Consider the following 18,160-nt stretch of genomic DNA (forward strand, 5'->3'; position numbering starts at 1 on the left):
TCCCACCGCTGGTTAGCCACTATTGGCTTAAAAAGCCAAACCTACCACTATCTGCCAATTCATTTCCAGCAATATTGCCCCTGTCTGTCTGTGTGGTGAGCATGTTCGTGTCTATCTCTCCGTGTGTGGCCAGTTGATGTGATAACCGTCTTGTGGGTTGACAGAAATACTTTCCCCAAAGCCTTCTCAATTTACTATATAATTTGTATCTATTATTTGTTATTTTCAAACTTTTCCATGAAAATTATAAAAATTCTATATGGGGAATTGTAAATGATGCACACAATTACATTGATAGAAGCCACAATCTATTTGCAATATTACAGCTGATACACCCCCAAAAGAATACAAAAACAATAATAACAATAACTTTGCCACGAAATGAGCAGCAGCAGTACAGAACCATCGCTAGACCGGCACATTAGACGGCACATTCCTCACTCGCTAAATGCACAATTAAAGGGCCAGATGCACAATTAAAGGGCCAGATGCACAATTAAAGGGCCAGATGCACAATTAAAGGGGAATTACGCTCACTTTTACTTTTTGTTCCAGACCAAAACAAATGGTCTTCTGATGTAATTTAACCATAGATATGGACTCAGAACATCCAATTTCGTTGTTTCTCTATGAACATTTGCAATTTTGAGAGTGAAACAAGGAAAAATTTAACTGAGAAAACAATCTGGAAAAATATAAAACATCATTTGGGAATGATTTTATAGGGCCCCCCTTAAACTTGTTTATTAACAATTATTTTACCAGGTATATTGACAGAAAACATAGTGCACTACTTTCTGTTGTACACTAAGGACCCGGGGTTGAATTGAGACATGTTGGCTGGGTGGGGTTGGGGGAATGGAATGGGAGGTTGGGGGTAGAAGCCCTCTTGTTTTTCTTTTCTTACCCTGTTGATACGGAATGTATTATTACTTAAACTCTGTATGTATTTCTTACATTTTTTTCCCTTCTTTTGAGTGGCAGCCTACGGGTATATGTTTTATAAACGTATAATTTGAAATGGTCAATGAAATCAAATCAAATTGTATTAGTCACATGCGCCGAATACAACAGGTGTAGACCTTACCGTGAAATGCTGAATACAACAGGTATTAGGGACTTACGAGTCCCTAACTGACAGAGAAGTTTAAAAAAATATGGATTAGAATAAGAGATAAAAGTAACAAGTAATTAAAGAGGAGTAGTAAAAAAATAATAGTTGAGATAGTACAGTTGAAGTCGGAAGTTTACATACACTTTAGCCAAATACATTTAAACTCAGTTTTTCACAATTCCTGACATTTAATCCCAGTAAAAAATCCCTGTTTTAGGTCAGTTAGGATCCCCACTTTATTTTAAGAATGTGAAATGTCAGAATAATAGTAGAGAGAATGATTTATTTCAGCTTTTATTTCTTTCATCACATTCCCAGTGGGTCAGAAGTTTACATACACTCAATTAGTATTTGGTAGCATTGCCTTTAAAATGTTTATCTTGGGTTAAACGTTTCAGGTAGCCTTCCACAAGCTTCCCACAGTAAGTTGGGTGAATTTTGGCCCATTCCTCCTGATAGAGCTGGTGTAACTGAGTCAGGTTTGTAGGCCTCCTTGCCCGCACACGCTTTTTCAGTTCTGCCCACAAATTTTCTATAGGATTGAGGTCAGGGCTTTGTGATGGCCACTCCAATACCTTGTCGTTAAGCCATTTTGCCACAATTTTGGAAGTATGCTTGGGGTCATTGTCCATTTGGAAGACCCATTTGCGACCAAGCTTTAACTTCCTGACTGATGTCTTGAGATGTTGCTTCAATATATCCACATCATTTTCTTTCCTCATGATGCCATCTATTTTGTGAAGTGCACCAGTCCCTCCTGCAGCAAAGCACCCCCACAACATGATGCTGCCACCCCTGTGCTTCACGGTTGGGATGGTGTTCTTCGGCTTGCAAGCCTCCCACTTTTTCCTCCAAACATAACAATGGTCATTATGGCCAAACAGTTCTATTTTTGTTTCATCAGACCAGAGGACATTTCTCCAAAAAGTACGATCTTTGTCCCCATGTGCGGTTACAAACCATAGTCTGGCTTTTTTTATGGCGGTTTTGGAGCAGTGGCTTCTTCCTTGCTGAGCGGCCTTTCAGGTTATGTCGATGTAGCACTCCTTTTACTGTGGATAAAAATACTTTTGAACCTGTTTCCTCCAGCATCTTCACAAGGTCCTTTGCTGTTGTTCTGGGATTGATTTGCACTTTTCGCACCAAAGTACATTAATCTCTACGAGACTGAACGCGTCTCCTACCTGAGCGGTATGACGGCTGCGTGGTCCCATGGTGTTTATACTTGCGTACTATTGTTTGTACAGATGAACGTGGTACCTTCAGGCATTTGGAAATTGCTCTCAAGGATGAACCAGACTTGTGGAGGTCTACAATTTTTTTCTGAGGTCTTGGCTGATTTCTTTTGATTTTCCCATGATGTCAAGCAAAGAGGCACTGAGTTTGAAGGTAGGCCTTGAAATACATCCACAGGTACACCTCGAATTGACTCAAACTATGTCAATTAGCCTATCAGAAGCTTCTAAAGCCATGACATCATTTTCTGGAATTTTCCAAGCTGTTGAAAGGCACAGTCAACTTAATGCATGTAAACTTCTGACCCACTGGAATTGTGATACAGTGAATTATAAGTGAAATAATCTGTTGGAAAAATGACTTGTGTCATGCACAAAGTAGATGTCCTACTATAGTTTGTTAACAAGAAATTTGTGGAGCGGTTGAAAAACGAGTTTAATGACTCCAACCTAAGTGTATGTAAACTTCCGTCTTCAACTGTATGTACATGTAGGTTGAGTTAATTAAAGTGACTATGCATAATTGACAACAGAGAGTGGCAGTGGTGTGGAGAGGGGAGGAGAGGGGCAATGTGAATAGTCTGGGTAGCCATTTGACTAGATATTCAGGAGTCTTATTGCTTGGGGGTAGAAGCTGTTTAGAAGCCTCTTGGACCTAGACTTGGCGCTCCGGTACAGCTTGCCGTGTGGTAGCAGCGAGAACAGTCTATGACTTGGGTGGCTGGAGTCTTTGACTATTTTTAGGGCCTTCCTCTGACACCGCTTGGTAAAGAGGTCCTGGATGGCAGGAAGCTTGGCCCCAGTGATGTATTGGGCCGTACGCACTACCCTCTGTAGCGCCTTGCGGTCGGAGGCAGAGCAGTTGCCATACCAGGCAGGGATGCAACCAGTCAGGATGCTCTCGATGAAGCAGCTGTAGAAACGTTTGAGGATCTGAAGACCCATTCCAAATCTTTTCAGTCTCCTAAGGGGGAATAGGTTTTGTCCCGCCTGCTTCACGACTGTCATGGTGTGCTTGCACCCCTGCAATAAAAAATAACAAAACAAATAAAACATTGGTAAAAAAACAGACTTCCTTTACAATCTACATCTTCTAAAGGCTCAATCGCCCAAAGGCCTTCTGGTTTATTCTGTATAGATATATTGTATATTAGGTGCAAGAATTATTGTTGAAAAGGAAGGTGTTTCATCCTGTTTACATCTGTCAGCACAGAATAAGTGACAGAGGGCTCTTACATCTCCATCCTTTCCCCCGTCAGGTATTGATCCCAGAGGTAACATGGTGCTGAAACCGGCTGAGTTCATCGTGGAGACAGTGGAAGCAGGGCTAGGGGAGGTGCTGGTCTACGTGGAGGACTCAGAGGGACACACAGAGGAGGTGGGGCACTCACATTAACCCTTAACTCCTCAATCCCTTACTCCTCTATCCTAAAGTTGCTGTTCATTTGCCCCATTTGCTGTTCATTTGCCCACACAGTTCTTCACATCCAGCTTCTATCTCTCTCCTTTCTCCCATCTTGCCCCTCTCTTTCTGTTCCAGGCCAGAGTGATCCCCAACAATGACAAGAACAGGACGTACTCTGTCATCTATCTGCCCAAAGTGGAGGGCCTTCACAAGGTAACACACTTACAGTACCCGTATATATACTGCTCAAAAAAATAAAGGGAACACTTAAACAACACAATGTAACTCCAAGTCAATCGCACTTCTGTGAAATCAAACTGTACACTTAGGAAGCAACACTGATTGACAATAAATTTCACATGCTGTTGTGCAAATGGAATAGACAACAGGTGGAAATTATAGGCAATAAGCAAGACACCCCCAATAAAGGAGTGGTTCAGCAGGTGGAGACCACAGACCACTTCTCAGTTCCTATGCTTCCTGGCTGATGTTTTGGTCACTTTTGAATGCTGGCGATGCTTTCACTCTAGTGGTAGCATGAGACGGAGTCTACAACCCACACAAGTGGCTCAGGTAGTGCAGCTCATCCAGGATGGCACATCAATGCGAGCTGTGGCAAGAAGGTTTGCCGTGTCTGTCAGCGTAGTGTCCAGAGCATGGAGGCGCTACCAGGGGACAGGCCAGTACATCAGGAGACGTGGAGGATGCCGTAGGAGGGCAACAACCCAGCAGCAGGACCGCTACCTCCGCCTTTGTGCAAGGAGGAGCAGGAGGAGCACTGCCAGAGCCCTGCAAAATGACCTCCAGCAGGCCACAAATGTGCATGTGTCTGCTCAAACGGTCAGAAACAGACTCCATGAGGGTGGTATGAGGGCCCAACGTCCACAGGTGGGGGTTGTGCTTACAGCCCAACACCGTGCAGGCCGTTTGGCATTTGCCAGAGAACACCAAGATTGGCAAATTCGCCACTGGCGCCCTGTGCTCTTCACAGATGAAAGCAGGTTCACACTGAGCACATGACAGACGTGACAGAGTCTGGAGACGCCGTGGAGAACATTCTGCTGCCTGCAACATCCTCCAGCATAACCGGTTTGGCGGTGGGTCAGTCATGGTGTGGGGTGGCATTTCTTTGGGGGGCCGCACAGCCCTCCATGTGCTCGCCAGAGGTAGCCTGACTGCCATTAGGTACCGAGATGAGATCCTCAGACCCCTTGTGAGACCATATGCTGGTGTGGTTGGCCCTGGGTTCCTCCTAATGCAAGACAATGCTAGACCTCATGTGGCTGGAGTGTGTCAGCAGTTCCTGCAAGAGGAAGGCATTGATGCTATGGACTGGCCCGCCCGTTCCCCAGACCTGAATCCAATTGAGCACATCTGGGACATCATGTCTCGCTCCATCCACCAACTCCACGTTGCACCACAGACTGTCCAGGAGTTGGCGGATGCTTTAGTCCAGGTCTGGGAGGAGATCCCTCAGGAGACCATCCGCCACCTCATCAGGAGCATGCCCAGGCGTTGTAGGGAGGTCATACAGGCACGTGGAGGCCACACACACTACTGAGCCTCATTTTGACTTGTTTTAAGGACATTACATCAAAGTTGGATCAGCCTGTAGTGTGGTTTTCCACTTTAATTTTGAGTGTGACTCCAAATCCAGACCTCCATGGGTTGATAAATTGGATTTCCATTGATTATTTTTGTGTGATTTTGTTGTACTATGTAAAGAAAAAAGTATTTAATAAGATTATTTCTTTCATTCAGATCTAGGATGTGTTGTTTAAGTGTTCCCTTTATTTTTTTGAGCAGTGTATATATGAAAATATTTTAAATCTTAGTTTATAAACTTCAGTAGTATGGGATTTCCTCCAGCGGTCTAACAGGGGTCTATCCATGTTCCTCTCCCCAGGTGAAGGTGCTGTTCGCTGGGCAGGACATAGACAGGAGTCCCTTCGTGGTGAGTGTGTCCAAGGCCATGGGAGACCCCAACAAGGTGCAGGCCAGAGGACCAGGACTGGAGCCTGTAGGCAACGTGGCTAACAAGCCTACCTACTTCGACATCTACACAGCAGGTAACACACACATACACATCTGGGGAGGACCATGTTCATGGTATGGAAGTAGATCATCTATCTACCTTTCCTATTGAAATCCCCTAGTTTCGTCAATAGGGTTGTAAGTAAATCTAAGGATCTTTTAGAATGATCATTAGCTTTGCAATATTAGCTGATATGTATTCCTTCAATCATGATGACAAAGTACATGTATGTATTTGTTCTCTCTAATGTCCTCCAGTGTTACGTCCATTTCTGTCCCCTGAACACACAGTAGAAGGTGTTAGCACATCTCTTTTTGTCCTCAGGTGCCGGTGCTGGAGACGTGGGTGTGATCATCGTGGACTCCCAGGGCAGAAGAGACACCGTTGAGATCATTCTGGAAAACAAGGGGGACAGTATTTTCCGTTGCACCTATTGCCCTATCCTGAAGGGGCCTCATGTTGTCTACGTGACATTTGCTGGGCAGCAGATACCCAGAAGCCCTTTCACTGTCCACATCTCAGAGGGTAACACACACACACACACACACACACACACACACACACACACACACACACACACACACACACACACACACACACACACACACAAATACAGATTTTGTTGATCGTACTGATTTTTTTACAGTAATCCACTATCTGACTCCCTCCCTCTCTTTCTAATCTGAGTAACATTGAGTTTTAATGTCTAGACTGACCTCACTACTAAACATTTGATCTCTATAACAGACAGGCCACCGACATGGTCTGAAGTCTTTTGGGTCCTTCTGAAAATTGTTGGGTTAGGGTTGGTGAACTCTTGGTTTGTGAGAGGATGGGTTCTGAGTGTTGGGGAGGCAGGGTTCTAAGCTGTGGGTTCTGGTGGTTCTCCAGAATGACCCTGTCCTGTTCCTACGTGTGTGTCATGTTGTTGTTATTCCTCCATGCAGCTCCACCGAGCGCCCTGCCCCCTGGCTCTCCGGTGCAGATAGTGCCCCAGTCCATACGCACCCCACCCACAGACAAGGCCAAGAGAGTGCCCCCCCCAACACCGCCCAAACCCAGGCGACCAAGTTAGTACAGGCCTGCCCGTGGAGGAGAGACCGGAGCCTGCCTGCGCCAGCCTGGTCCCCCCTAAACTCAAAACTATACCCCCAACCCCTTGACGCACCACACCAGGGGTCCCCAGCTTGATGGCATGTGCTGGCGCTTAGCCCTCTGTGGCTTCATCCCCCCTTCAACCCAGGCAGCTTCCAAAGAGAGAGAACGAGAGGGAATGAGTGAGTGTGTAACTGAAAGAAGAAATGAAATGATGAGAGAGAGAGAATGCAAGAATGAAAGAAAAGGAAGAGAGTGAATGGGAGAAAGAAATGCAGTTCCTCCTCATTTTAACAATAGAGGCAGCACCATCCATCCATGTGGTTGGCTGGTTTTGGACGGTCACCTTTACAGACGCTCGGCAGGTCTTCAACACACAGAGGTCACACACTTACAGTACATCACCTGCTTCAAAAATAGAAGTACATTGCAATTGGTCTTCCAACATTGTCTTATTGCAATAATCTTTGAATACTGCATATCAAAAAAGTTATCAAATAATCCCACACACATTCATTTTTATCCAGTTTGTAGCTCACTTTGGCTTAATATCCTGTAATACGTGATTTGATTTCTTCCATGTGTGACGTTAAATTGACTTGACGATTTAGAACAGAACTAATGAGTAACAACACCCACTAATTAACCAAAATTGATTTGAACTAAACAACAGCATCATAGCGTACCATAACACATTTTCTTTATGATAGTTTCCCAATTCACTTTTTGATAACCCAGAAACAAACAATCCTGTTCAAGTCAAACGACAATCGATTGTCTTAACTTTTGACCTTTGTTTCATTTGACGGGAGCGAACGTCAGCGTGACCGTCCAGACGTGTGTGAGTCTTACATACCTAGTTACACTGTCTACTTGTCATCCTCATCCCCCTCCCAGACCAAAGCAATCGCTCTGTGTTCAGTCAGCCATTTACAACTTTACATTTTCTGACTAACACTGAACATGCTCCTCCATTTTTAGCTTCATTTTAACCTGACATTTTTTAAAGCTTTTTCATAACATAACAAAACAATAACATTGTTTGTCTTCATAACCTATTTTAATAAGCCTCTCTATCAAGAGGTTTTCCATACAACTATTTCACTTTTAATTCAGTTATTTTAAGTTATTTTTTCTTATTTTTCTTTTGGTCATTTCTAAACTGAAGTGGTGTAAAATGATGATGAATTGGGAGAGTTAGCTGGTTATTTCTTCCTAAATACACAACATTGCTGTAATGTTTTCTTTGGCCAAGGCATTTTCACGGTCATGGTAATTAGCTAATTGAAAGCCTGCAGCATCATAACTCAAGATGTTAGCATAGTCATGCTAGCTATTTGTCTTTGGAATGTTTTGCCATCTAACTAGAGGCTCACCATGTAACATCATTGTATTCAAGCGCATAGAAATTATTTCAACATGTCTTTTTGTTTTCATTCTGCCAATCTTATCCATTCAAGCCCAGTGTCTTACAGTAACCCGTCTTTGCTCTCTGTCTAGCTGTTCTGCAGGTATATAACTCCTGTTCATTGTCCATCTCTCCTGTTGCTTCTTCCCTGGCAGCCCATGCAGACTGTGCTTCATGCACCACCATTCAACCGACTAACTAACAGCCAACCTCTGCCTCAGCCTGTGTGTGTGAGTGTGTATCCTGTTATCTTCTTGTCTAACCGCATTACTCCTCGGTGGTCCCACAGCCAGCAACCCCAACATGTGCCGGGCCTCAGGGAGAGGTCTCCAGCCTAAGGGGGTGAGGGTGAAAGAGGTGGCTGACTTCAAGGTGTACACCAAGGGAGCCGGCAGCGGAGAGCTCAAGGTCACCGTCAAGGGGCCAAGTGAGTGTGTGGACATGAGTGTAGTATTTCGTATTGTTTATGACTTGCAACCCCATTCATTTACTGGTTTCATAGGGGCATTTATACTCTTCATGAAATGTAATGGTTTTCAATGGTCTAGTTGTGATAGGAATGCTACTGTATGCTCTGGCTAGCCTTTGACTTCTGAGCTGCTGTGTGTGACCCTTGTGTGACCTGTTTGTGACCCCCTCAGAGGGACTAGAGGAGCCTGTGAAGGTGCGTGACGCGGGAGACGGGGTGTATGAGTGCGACTACTACCCCATCATGACTGGCAAATACACCATCACCATCACCTGGGGCGGACAGACCATCCCACGCAGGTGAAACCCTATCCTCCCCCCTATTCTGCTGTGGGCACAACCACATGAAAGCTATAATGGCAGTGGTCTGAACCATTAAGGGCTTTCCAAGGGTGTCCTGGAAGGACAGATGTTGAAATAACGTAAAGGAGCCGAAATGACCTGTAATGAGTCATGTTATGAAGCGTACAATTCCTGCATTCCTTAGGGGTTTAATGGTTGGGGGGAGGGGGGGTGTAACTGGAAATATCACTGCTGCCCAACATCAACTACGTGAATTTGACTGACATTACAGTCAGTGGGGCTATAGAGGATTTCTATTTGACTAGACCACCCCTGACTGTATGTGTGTCTATGTACTGCATTAACATGTGTGTGTGTTTCCTGCAGCCCGTTTGAGGTGGTGGTGAGTGAGGACGTGGGGTCCCAGAAGGTGAGGGCGTGGGGGCCGGGCCTGGAGACAGGCATGGTGGGAAAGTCAGCTGACTTTGTGGTGGAGGCCATCGGCACAGAGGTGGGAACTCTGGGTAAGTCTGACGACCGTTGGAAGAGAAAGACACAGGATTATTCTATTGGACTGTTTTCCATTGAAATTCTGGCATGACTGTCAGGCAATTTACACAGATTCCATTTCCAGACACACACACACACACACACACACACACACACACACACACACACACACACACACACACACACACACACACACACACACGCACACACACACACACTGGAGGCTGTCTGTAATTGTTATTAGTTGGAGAATTGGAGAGATTAAAGCCCACATTTTGGGGTCACTTGTCACGGAAACCAGCGCAAGACCTGAGGGCTTCCTGTTCCTGTCACATGATCAGTCTGACCTGCCAGCTGAGGAAAAGGTCATGACCCCTGATGATTCACCTCATCACAGTTATTATACGAATTAGGATGAACTTCCTCTTCTTTCTCTGTCTTCTACCTCCATCACAAGCGACAACAAAATCAACCTTCCAATATTTCTTAGTCTGTTGCCATCTATGCTTGTTTGTCTCTTTGTTGCCAGTGTATCTGTGTGCGTTTCTGTGTGTGTGTGAGCTTATATCTCTACTCACCTCTATATAATGTGTACCTATATCTCTCTCCCTGTCTCTGTTCATCCCCAGGTTTCTCCATCGAGGGCCCGTCGCAGGCTAAGATAGAGTGTGATGATAAGGGAGACGGGTCATGTGACGTACGTTACTGGCCCACGGAGCCTGGCGACTACGCTGTTCACGTCATCTGTGACGACGAGGACATCAAGGACAGCCCCTTTATGGCCCACATCCTCCTCACAGCCAATGACGTGTTCCCTGAAAAGGTTAGACCTCACCCCTTCACATTTACCCCACCAGCTTGCCAGCCTGTAGAACCATACTGTAATAGTGACGTAATAATGACATAAAGGCTACATAAGGATGACATAACAGCATTATGAATGCCTTCTCCTTGCAGGTGAAGAGCTATGGCCCAGGTCTGGAACCGATTGGCTGCATTGTCAACAAACCAGCAGAGTTCACCATTGATGCAAGTGGAGCCGGCAGGGGCCAGCTGAAGATATACGCCCAGGATGCAGAGGGCTTCCCCATCGACATCCAGATCACAGAGAACGGAGACAGCACCTTCCTCTGTGTCTACATTCCCACCAAGCCCATCAAACACACCATCATTATCACCTGGGGAGAGGTCAACGTCCCCAACAGTCCCTTCAGGGTAAGAATGGCCACCCGTCTAACAGAATGTAGACAAATACCTGTTCGATCAGGGCTCTCCAACCCTGTTCCTGGAGAGATACCCTCCTGTAGGTTTTCATTCCAACCCCAGTTGTAAATAACCTGATTCAGCTTATCAACCAGCTAATTATTATAATCAGGTGCGCTAGATTAGGGTTGGAGCGAAATCCTACAGGACGGTAACTCTCCAGGAACAGGGTTGAAGAGCCCTGTGTTAGATACACATACAGTACATACATGCAGTATGTCACTTACAGCATTCTATAGCAAATTCAGTGCATTTGCAAAGATAGTATACAGCTTTCTACAATGTTATAGTACTAGTAATGTATGTTCATTGCTGTGTGTGTTTGTGTGTGTGTGTGCGTGTGCGGGTGTGCGTGCGTGTGCGTGTGTGTGTGTCTCAGGTGACCATCGGAGAGGGCAGCCACCCAGAGAATGTGAAGGTGTATGGTCCAGGTGTGGAGAAGTCAGGTCTGAAGGCCAACGAGCCCACCTACTTCACTGTGGACTGCAGCGAGGCAGGACAAGGTGAGATGCAACAGAGAAATACAACACATAGAAGGGTCTTCACTACTCAACGTTGTAGCCGACAGTTTGCAACCTGAATGGGTGTTGTTGAGTGGGTTCACTGATGAGTATTTTCTTGCCATCTGCCTTCTCAATGTTAAACAATCTTACTTGCCTTTTTCCACTCCAATTTGTACCCCCTTCCTGACTTCCCTAATCCTGGACCCCTTCACTCCCATTCCTATTCCTCAGGGGATGTCAGTATCGGCATCAAGTGTGCACCCGGCGTGGTCGGTCCAGCAGAGGCTGACATCGACTTTGACATCATCAAGAATGACAACGACACGTTCACAGTGAAGTACATGCCCCCCGGCCCCGGACGCTACACCATCATGGTGCTGTTCGCTGACCACGTGAGAGAAAGAGAAACTACGCCGCCATTTTTAGCTTTATTATTATGTAACCAAACAATAACAATGACCTTCCCACTTTGACCCTTGACACAGGAAATACCCATCAGCCCTTTCAGGATCAAGGTGGACCCCTCCCATGACGCTAACAAGGTGAGGGCGGAGGGACCCGGACTCAACAAGACAGGTGAGACTTCTAGTAACCATGACAACAAGCCGCCGACATGGCCAATAGAGCAAAATCACATACAACTATGATGCTAATAATGACTTTAGAGATACAAAACAATGGATATCAATGTCCAATTCTGGTGTTTTATTTAATTCTATGCTAATGACTGTTAATGCAGCTGATTAATAGATCAGTTGTATTGATCATGAATGTTTCTCTGTGTGACAACGTCTAGGTGTGGAGGTAGGTAAGCCCACCCACTTCACCATCTACACCAAGGGAGCGGGCAAGGCCAAGCCTGAAGTGCACTTCACCGGAGCAGCCAAAGGGGACGCCGTCCGAGACTTTGAGATCATTGACAACCATGACTATTCCTACACCGTGCGCTACACTGCAGTGCAACAGGTATGTAACCATGACTACTCTTACACCGTGCGCTACACTGCAGTGCAACAGGTGTGTAACCATGACTACTCCTACACCGTGCACTACACTGCAGTGCAACAGGTATGTAACCATGGCTACTCCTACACCGTGCACTACACTGCAATGCACATATGTTCAGTATGTCCATATGTCATAATATAACAACTCATTCATCTTTTCTCTCTCTCCATCTCCCATATCCTCTTTCTCTCTCTCCCTCCCTCTTTCCCCACCATATCGCCCTCTCTCTCCCTCTCTCATATCTCTCTCTCTCGCTTCCCCATCTCTCCCTCTCCCTCTTTCTCCCCCTCTCACCCTTTCTCCCTCTCTCTCTCTGTCTCTCCCTCTCTCAGGGTAACATGTCTATCTCAATCTGCCACGGCGGTGACCCCATTCCCAAGAGCCCCTTCAACATCACTGTGGCCCCGCCCCTTGACCTCAACAAGGTCAAAGTTCAGGGGTTGAACAACAGTGAGTAGCCCCCCCCCCCCACACACACACACGTACTGTCATGTTACTAAGAAACTGAAATAACCACTGTTCATCACATGGAAGAGTTTGACCTCATGACCTCCAACACACTTGTCTTCCCCAGAACACACAGCCATAGATAATACGTTGGCATTCTTCTGACAGTTACTTCCTTTAAGAAGAAATATATAAAATCAACAGTCCCTCCCTCGTGATATTCAATACTGCCAAGGAATTATTTGGCTGATGCATCAAGGACAGTCTAGTATTTGTTTTGTAAGATGGCTTAGAAAATAATTATGATCCCCTAGGTATCTAATCATTCCAGTTTGTTAACTAAAATCTATTGTTTTTACTTTGGTGCCAAACAGGAATGTAGGCTATAGCCCGGCCTGATACCCTGTGTGTGTGTGTGTGTGTGTGTGTGTGTGTGTGTGTGTGTGTGTGTGTGTGTGTGTGTGTGTGTGTGTGTGTGTGTGTGTGTGTGTGTGTGTGTGTGTGACCTACAGAGGTCGACGTTGGGAAGGATCAGGAGTTCACAGTGAGCATGCACGGCGCCGGTGGCCAGGGCAAGTTGGATGTGAAAATCACCTCGCCCTCTCGTCGGCCAATCCCCTGCAAGCTGGAGTCTGACACGGCCAATGAAGTGCACACTGTGAAGTACATTCCCCCTGAGGAGGGACCCTACAAAGTGGACATCAGCTATGATGGGAACCCTGTGCCTGGGAGCCCCTTCACTGTGGAGGGGGTGATGCCCCCTGACCCCTCAAAGGTAGGATACACCTGAGACGAACACACACACACACACACACACACACACACACACACACACACACACACACACACACACACACACACACACACACACACACACACACACACACACACACAACCTGTGTTCTGTACAGGAAGCACTGTAGAATACAGATCACCAAAAGATTGAGTGGATAAAGCTAGTGGGTTTTACACTTTGAGCTATGCTGGAAGGAATGTTCAGACATTTCACAACACTGTGTGCTGCTCTATAGAGTGATGGGTCCAGTCTACATGGGGTTAGATGGTAAGAAGGACCTGGCCTTGGTCCAGTCTGCATGTACTGTATCAGTCTCTTTAGGGCCTGTAGGGTAGCAGTCCGGATGGTCCCGTGGAGAGCTATAGGGAGGAACTTCCATTAGTACATGACTGAAGTAGGCTTCCTCTCTGATGACACACATCATTGCATTCAGTTTCCATTTAACAACTGTCAGAGAGGGTCTAACTCAAAACCCAGGGTGTCCCTAGCAGTGAGTATCTCCTCCCCCCTCTCTCTGTCCCTTTTTTTCATCTCCCTTTCTCACACAGACAGGTCCAGGAGCAGTAGAAGTGTGATAATGAAACATATGTATCACTCTGATCACCTGGGGGCTGTTGACTCATCCAGAGAGTACCAATCATTAACCAATGTCAGGAGATGTGTGTTTGTGTGTGAGAAAGAGAAAGAGAGAGCGAGTATGCGTGCGTATACGTGTGTGTGTGTGTGTGTGTGTGTGTGTGTGTGTGTGTGTGTGTGTGTGTGTGTGTGTGTGTGTGTGTGTGTGTGTGTGTGTGTGTGTGTGTGGGTGTGTGTGTGAAAGTGACAGCGAGAGATAGTGTGTGTGTGACTGATTCCCTTTGGTCACAGTTAGATGAGTCAGGCGGTGAGGTCACTGCTGTCCCATGTGGGACTGGGGCTGTTGGTCCATAGCACACCGGAACCCTTCAGGAGATGTCCACCCCCCCCTCATACACCATCACTCTCGGAAAGCATTACTGGAAGGGTTTAGAAGACGCCGGTCATGCAGAGAAGGAACTGAAATAGTTATTGTGGTCATAGACATATGCATTTTTCATGTTGGTTAGAAGTAGTCATCTTTCAACCATTAGTCAGATGAGACTCCTGTTACTTCTTCACTTTTGATGGCTCTATTACTGAAATTCCAATAGAGCTTAATATTGCATGCTCCATTTTATTTGTAACATAGAGCACCCATTTTAGATCTAATCATTAGTCTAATGGTTTCTCCCCCCTGCTGTCTCTCAGGTGCGTGCCTATGGCCCAGGCCTCCAGGGGGGCATGGTGGGCAAGCCGGCCCCATTCGCCATTGACACTAAGGGTGCGGGCACCGGCGGGCTGGGCCTGACCGTGGAGGGGCCATGCGAGGCCAAGATCGAGTGCCAGGACAACGGCGACGGCTCCTGCTCTGTCTCCTACCTGCCCACAGAGCCCGGCGAATACGCCATCAACATCCTTTTTGCCGAGCAGCACATCCCCGGCTCCCCCTTCAAGGCCATGGTACAGTCCGTGTTTGACCCCAGTAAGGTCACGGCCAGTGGGCCAGGCCTGGAGAGAGGGAAGGTCAACGAGGCAGGGTCGTTCATAGTGGACTGCTCCAAGGCTGGGGAGGCCGAGCTGACCATTGAGATTATTTCCGATTCGGGGTCAAAGGTGGAAGTGCGTGTTCAGAACAACAGTGATGGGACCTATTCTATCACGTACATCCCACAGTTCCATGGCATGTATACTATCACCATTAAATACGGGGGGCACGCCGTGCCCAAGTTCCCCGCCCGTGTGCAGGTGGACCCAGCCGTGGATACCAGCGGGGTGAAGGTGTACGGACCAGGAGTGGAACCCAGAGGTAAGACCATTCACAAATGTAGATAATCATCGTCATCATCGTCATCGTCATCATGACGATGACGGATAATAGGCTTTTCACTTTGATTGTTTTTCGCTGAATCTAGATGGGGCTTTTCAGAACTTAGGCTTCGTTGCACATATCTGACACAGAATTCAAATAGGATTTCAGCTGAATAGCTTCTGAGTGAGTCAAACAAGGTTTAGGACTTAAACTCTCTCTCTCTCTCTCTCTCTCTCTCTCTCTCTCTCTCTCTCTCGCTCTCTCTCTCTCTCTCTCTCTCTCTCTCTCTCTCTCTCTCACTCTCTCTCTCTCTCTCTCTCTCTCTCTCTCTCTCTCTCTCTCTCTCTCTCTCGCTCTCTCTCGCTCTCTCGCTCTCTCGCTCTCTCTCTCACTTTCTCGCTCTCTTTCAATTAAATTCAGTATACTTTATTTACATGGAAAGTAAACACTTACATTGTCAAAGTAAACATAGCGACGATGGTCAAAGACAGCAATATATTAGCCTGTAATTAGAAGTCTAAGCCGTTAGGGGCGGGTTCAAAGCTAACATATGGAATTGGTTTAAGATGGTCATACTATGAATCATTTAGTTATTTATTTAAAATGATTTGACCCCTTTAGGTATAAAAAATATATATAAAAAAAGTATTTGATAAAATATTTAATTTGGCTTTTACTATAGCGCATAGAAATGCCTTGAATAACACATTCATAAATGGCAAAACAGACAGTCAAGCAATAAGGTTTTGAAGTGTCTGTCCCATATCTAGGAGATATAAGAAAGCTCAGGAAAGAAAGCTCATGATAATGATAGTGATACTCATATTAGCAGCAATTACAACAAATAATAATTAAGAATAGGTTAATATGAACCATCACACTGTACTTCTCACTGGCTGTCCCTCAGATCAAATAATCACACTATACTTCTCACTGGCTGTCCCTCAGGTCGAATAATCACACTGTACTTCTCACTGGCTGTCCCTCAGGTCGAATAATCACACTATACTTCTCACTGGCTGTCCCTCAGGTCGAATAATCACACTGTACTTCTCACTGGCTGTCCCTCAGGTCGAATAATCACACTGTACTTCTCACTGGCTGTCCCTCAGGTCGAATAATCACACTGTACTTCTCACTGGCTGTCCCTCAGGTCGAATAATCACACTGTACTTCTCACTGGCTGTCCCTCAGGTTGAATAATCACACTGTACTTCTCACTGGCTGTCCCTCAGGTCGAATAATCACACTGTACTTCTCACTGGCTGTCCCTCAGGTCGAATAATCACACTGTACTTCTCACTGGCTGTCCCTCAGGTCGAATCATCACACTGTACTTCTCACTGGCTGTCCCTCAGGTCGAATCATCACACTGTACTTCTCACTGGCTATCCCTCAGGTCGAATCATCACACTATGCTTCTCACTGGCTGTCCCTCAGGTCGAATAATCACACTATACTTCTCACTGGCTGTCCCTCAGGTCGAATAATCACACTATACTTCTCACTGGCTGTCCCTCAGGTCGAATCATCACACTATACTTCTCACTGGCTGTCCCTCAGGTCGAATAATCACACTATACTTCTCACTGGCTGTCCCTCAGGTCGAATCATCACACTGTACTTCTCACTGGCTGTCCCTCAGGTCGAATAATCACACTGTACTTCTCACTGGCTGTCCCTCAGGTCGAATAATCACACTGTACTTCTCACTGGCTGTCCCTCAGGTCGAATCATCACACTGTACTTCTCACTGGCTGTCCCTCAGGTCGAATCATCACACTGTACTTCTCACTGGCTGTCCCTCAGGTCGAATAATCACACTATACTTCTCACTGGCTGTCCCTCAGGTCGAATAATCACACTATACTTCTCACTGGCTGTCCCTCAGGTCGAATCATCACACTATACTTCTCACTGGCTGTCCCTCAGGTCGAATAATCACACTATACTTCTCACTGGCTGTCCCTCAGGTCGAATAATCACACTATACTTCTCACTGGCTGTCCCTCAGGTCGAATCATCACACTGTACTTCTCACTGGCTGTCCCTCAGGTCGAATCATCACACTGTACTTCTCACTGGCTGTCCCTCAGGTCGAATAATCACACTATACTTCTCACTGGCTGTCCCTCAGGTCGAATAATCACACTATACTTCTCACTGGCTGTCCCTCAGGTCAAATAATCACACTATACTTCTCACTGGCTGTCCCTCAAGTCGAATAATCACACTATATGTCACGTCCTGGCCAGTATATAAGGTTAATTGTTTTGTAGTTTGGTCAGGGCGTGGCAGGGGGTATTTGTTTTGTGGTTCAGGGTGGTGTGTTTGGTTAAAGGGTGTTTGATTTAGTATTTCCGGGGTTTTGGTTTATAGTCTATGTTTATGTATTTCTATGTCTAGTCTGGTGAGTGTGTTTCTATGTTGTGTTGATTGGGGTTGGGACTCTCAGTTGAAGGCAGGTGTTGTCTATCTGCCTTTGATTGAGAGTCCCATATATTAGGGTGTGTTTGTGGTTGTTATTTGTGGGTGATTGTTCTGTGTATAAGCCGTATGCTTTACCAGACTGTTTGTAGTTGTTCGTTCGTTCGTTCGTTCGTTCGTTTCGTTCGTTCGTTTCGTTTTGTTTTGTTATTTTGTATGTTCATTTTTGTAGTTAATAAAAATCAAGATGAGCATACACGTACCTGCTGCGTATTGGTCTACCTTTTCAGACGACGA

The 18,160-nt window shown here is 45.9% G+C and overlaps 1 protein-coding gene across 10 annotated transcripts in view; it reads left to right on the plus strand.

Annotated features, from left to right (window-relative positions):
• The window catches only part of LOC115180558 (filamin-C), an 88,302-nt gene that overhangs the window by 43,097 nt on the left and 27,045 nt on the right, over positions 1–18,160 (plus strand). For 4 of the 10 annotated variants that reach the window (XM_029742732.1, XM_029742733.1, XM_029742734.1 and 1 more), the window contains exons 5-21: positions 3,609–3,727; positions 3,890–3,967; positions 5,661–5,823; positions 6,114–6,314; positions 6,737–6,859; positions 8,582–8,719; positions 8,934–9,060; positions 9,430–9,566; positions 10,182–10,375; positions 10,510–10,767; positions 11,195–11,318; positions 11,550–11,710; positions 11,804–11,894; positions 12,115–12,284; positions 12,659–12,776; positions 13,286–13,548; positions 14,836–15,433. In XM_029742732.1, coding sequence (XP_029598592.1) covers positions 3,609–3,727; positions 3,890–3,967; positions 5,661–5,823; positions 6,114–6,314; positions 6,737–6,859; positions 8,582–8,719; positions 8,934–9,060; positions 9,430–9,566; positions 10,182–10,375; positions 10,510–10,767; positions 11,195–11,318; positions 11,550–11,710; positions 11,804–11,894; positions 12,115–12,284; positions 12,659–12,776; positions 13,286–13,548; positions 14,836–15,433 — 3,063 coding nt within the window. The other 6 variants (XM_029742736.1, XM_029742737.1, XM_029742742.1 and 3 more) reach the window with 3 other exon arrangements.

This window comes from Salmo trutta, chromosome 40, assembly GCF_901001165.1.
Source record: "Salmo trutta chromosome 40, fSalTru1.1, whole genome shotgun sequence".
In the NCBI taxonomy this organism is placed as follows: Eukaryota; Metazoa; Chordata; class Actinopteri; order Salmoniformes; family Salmonidae; genus Salmo; species Salmo trutta.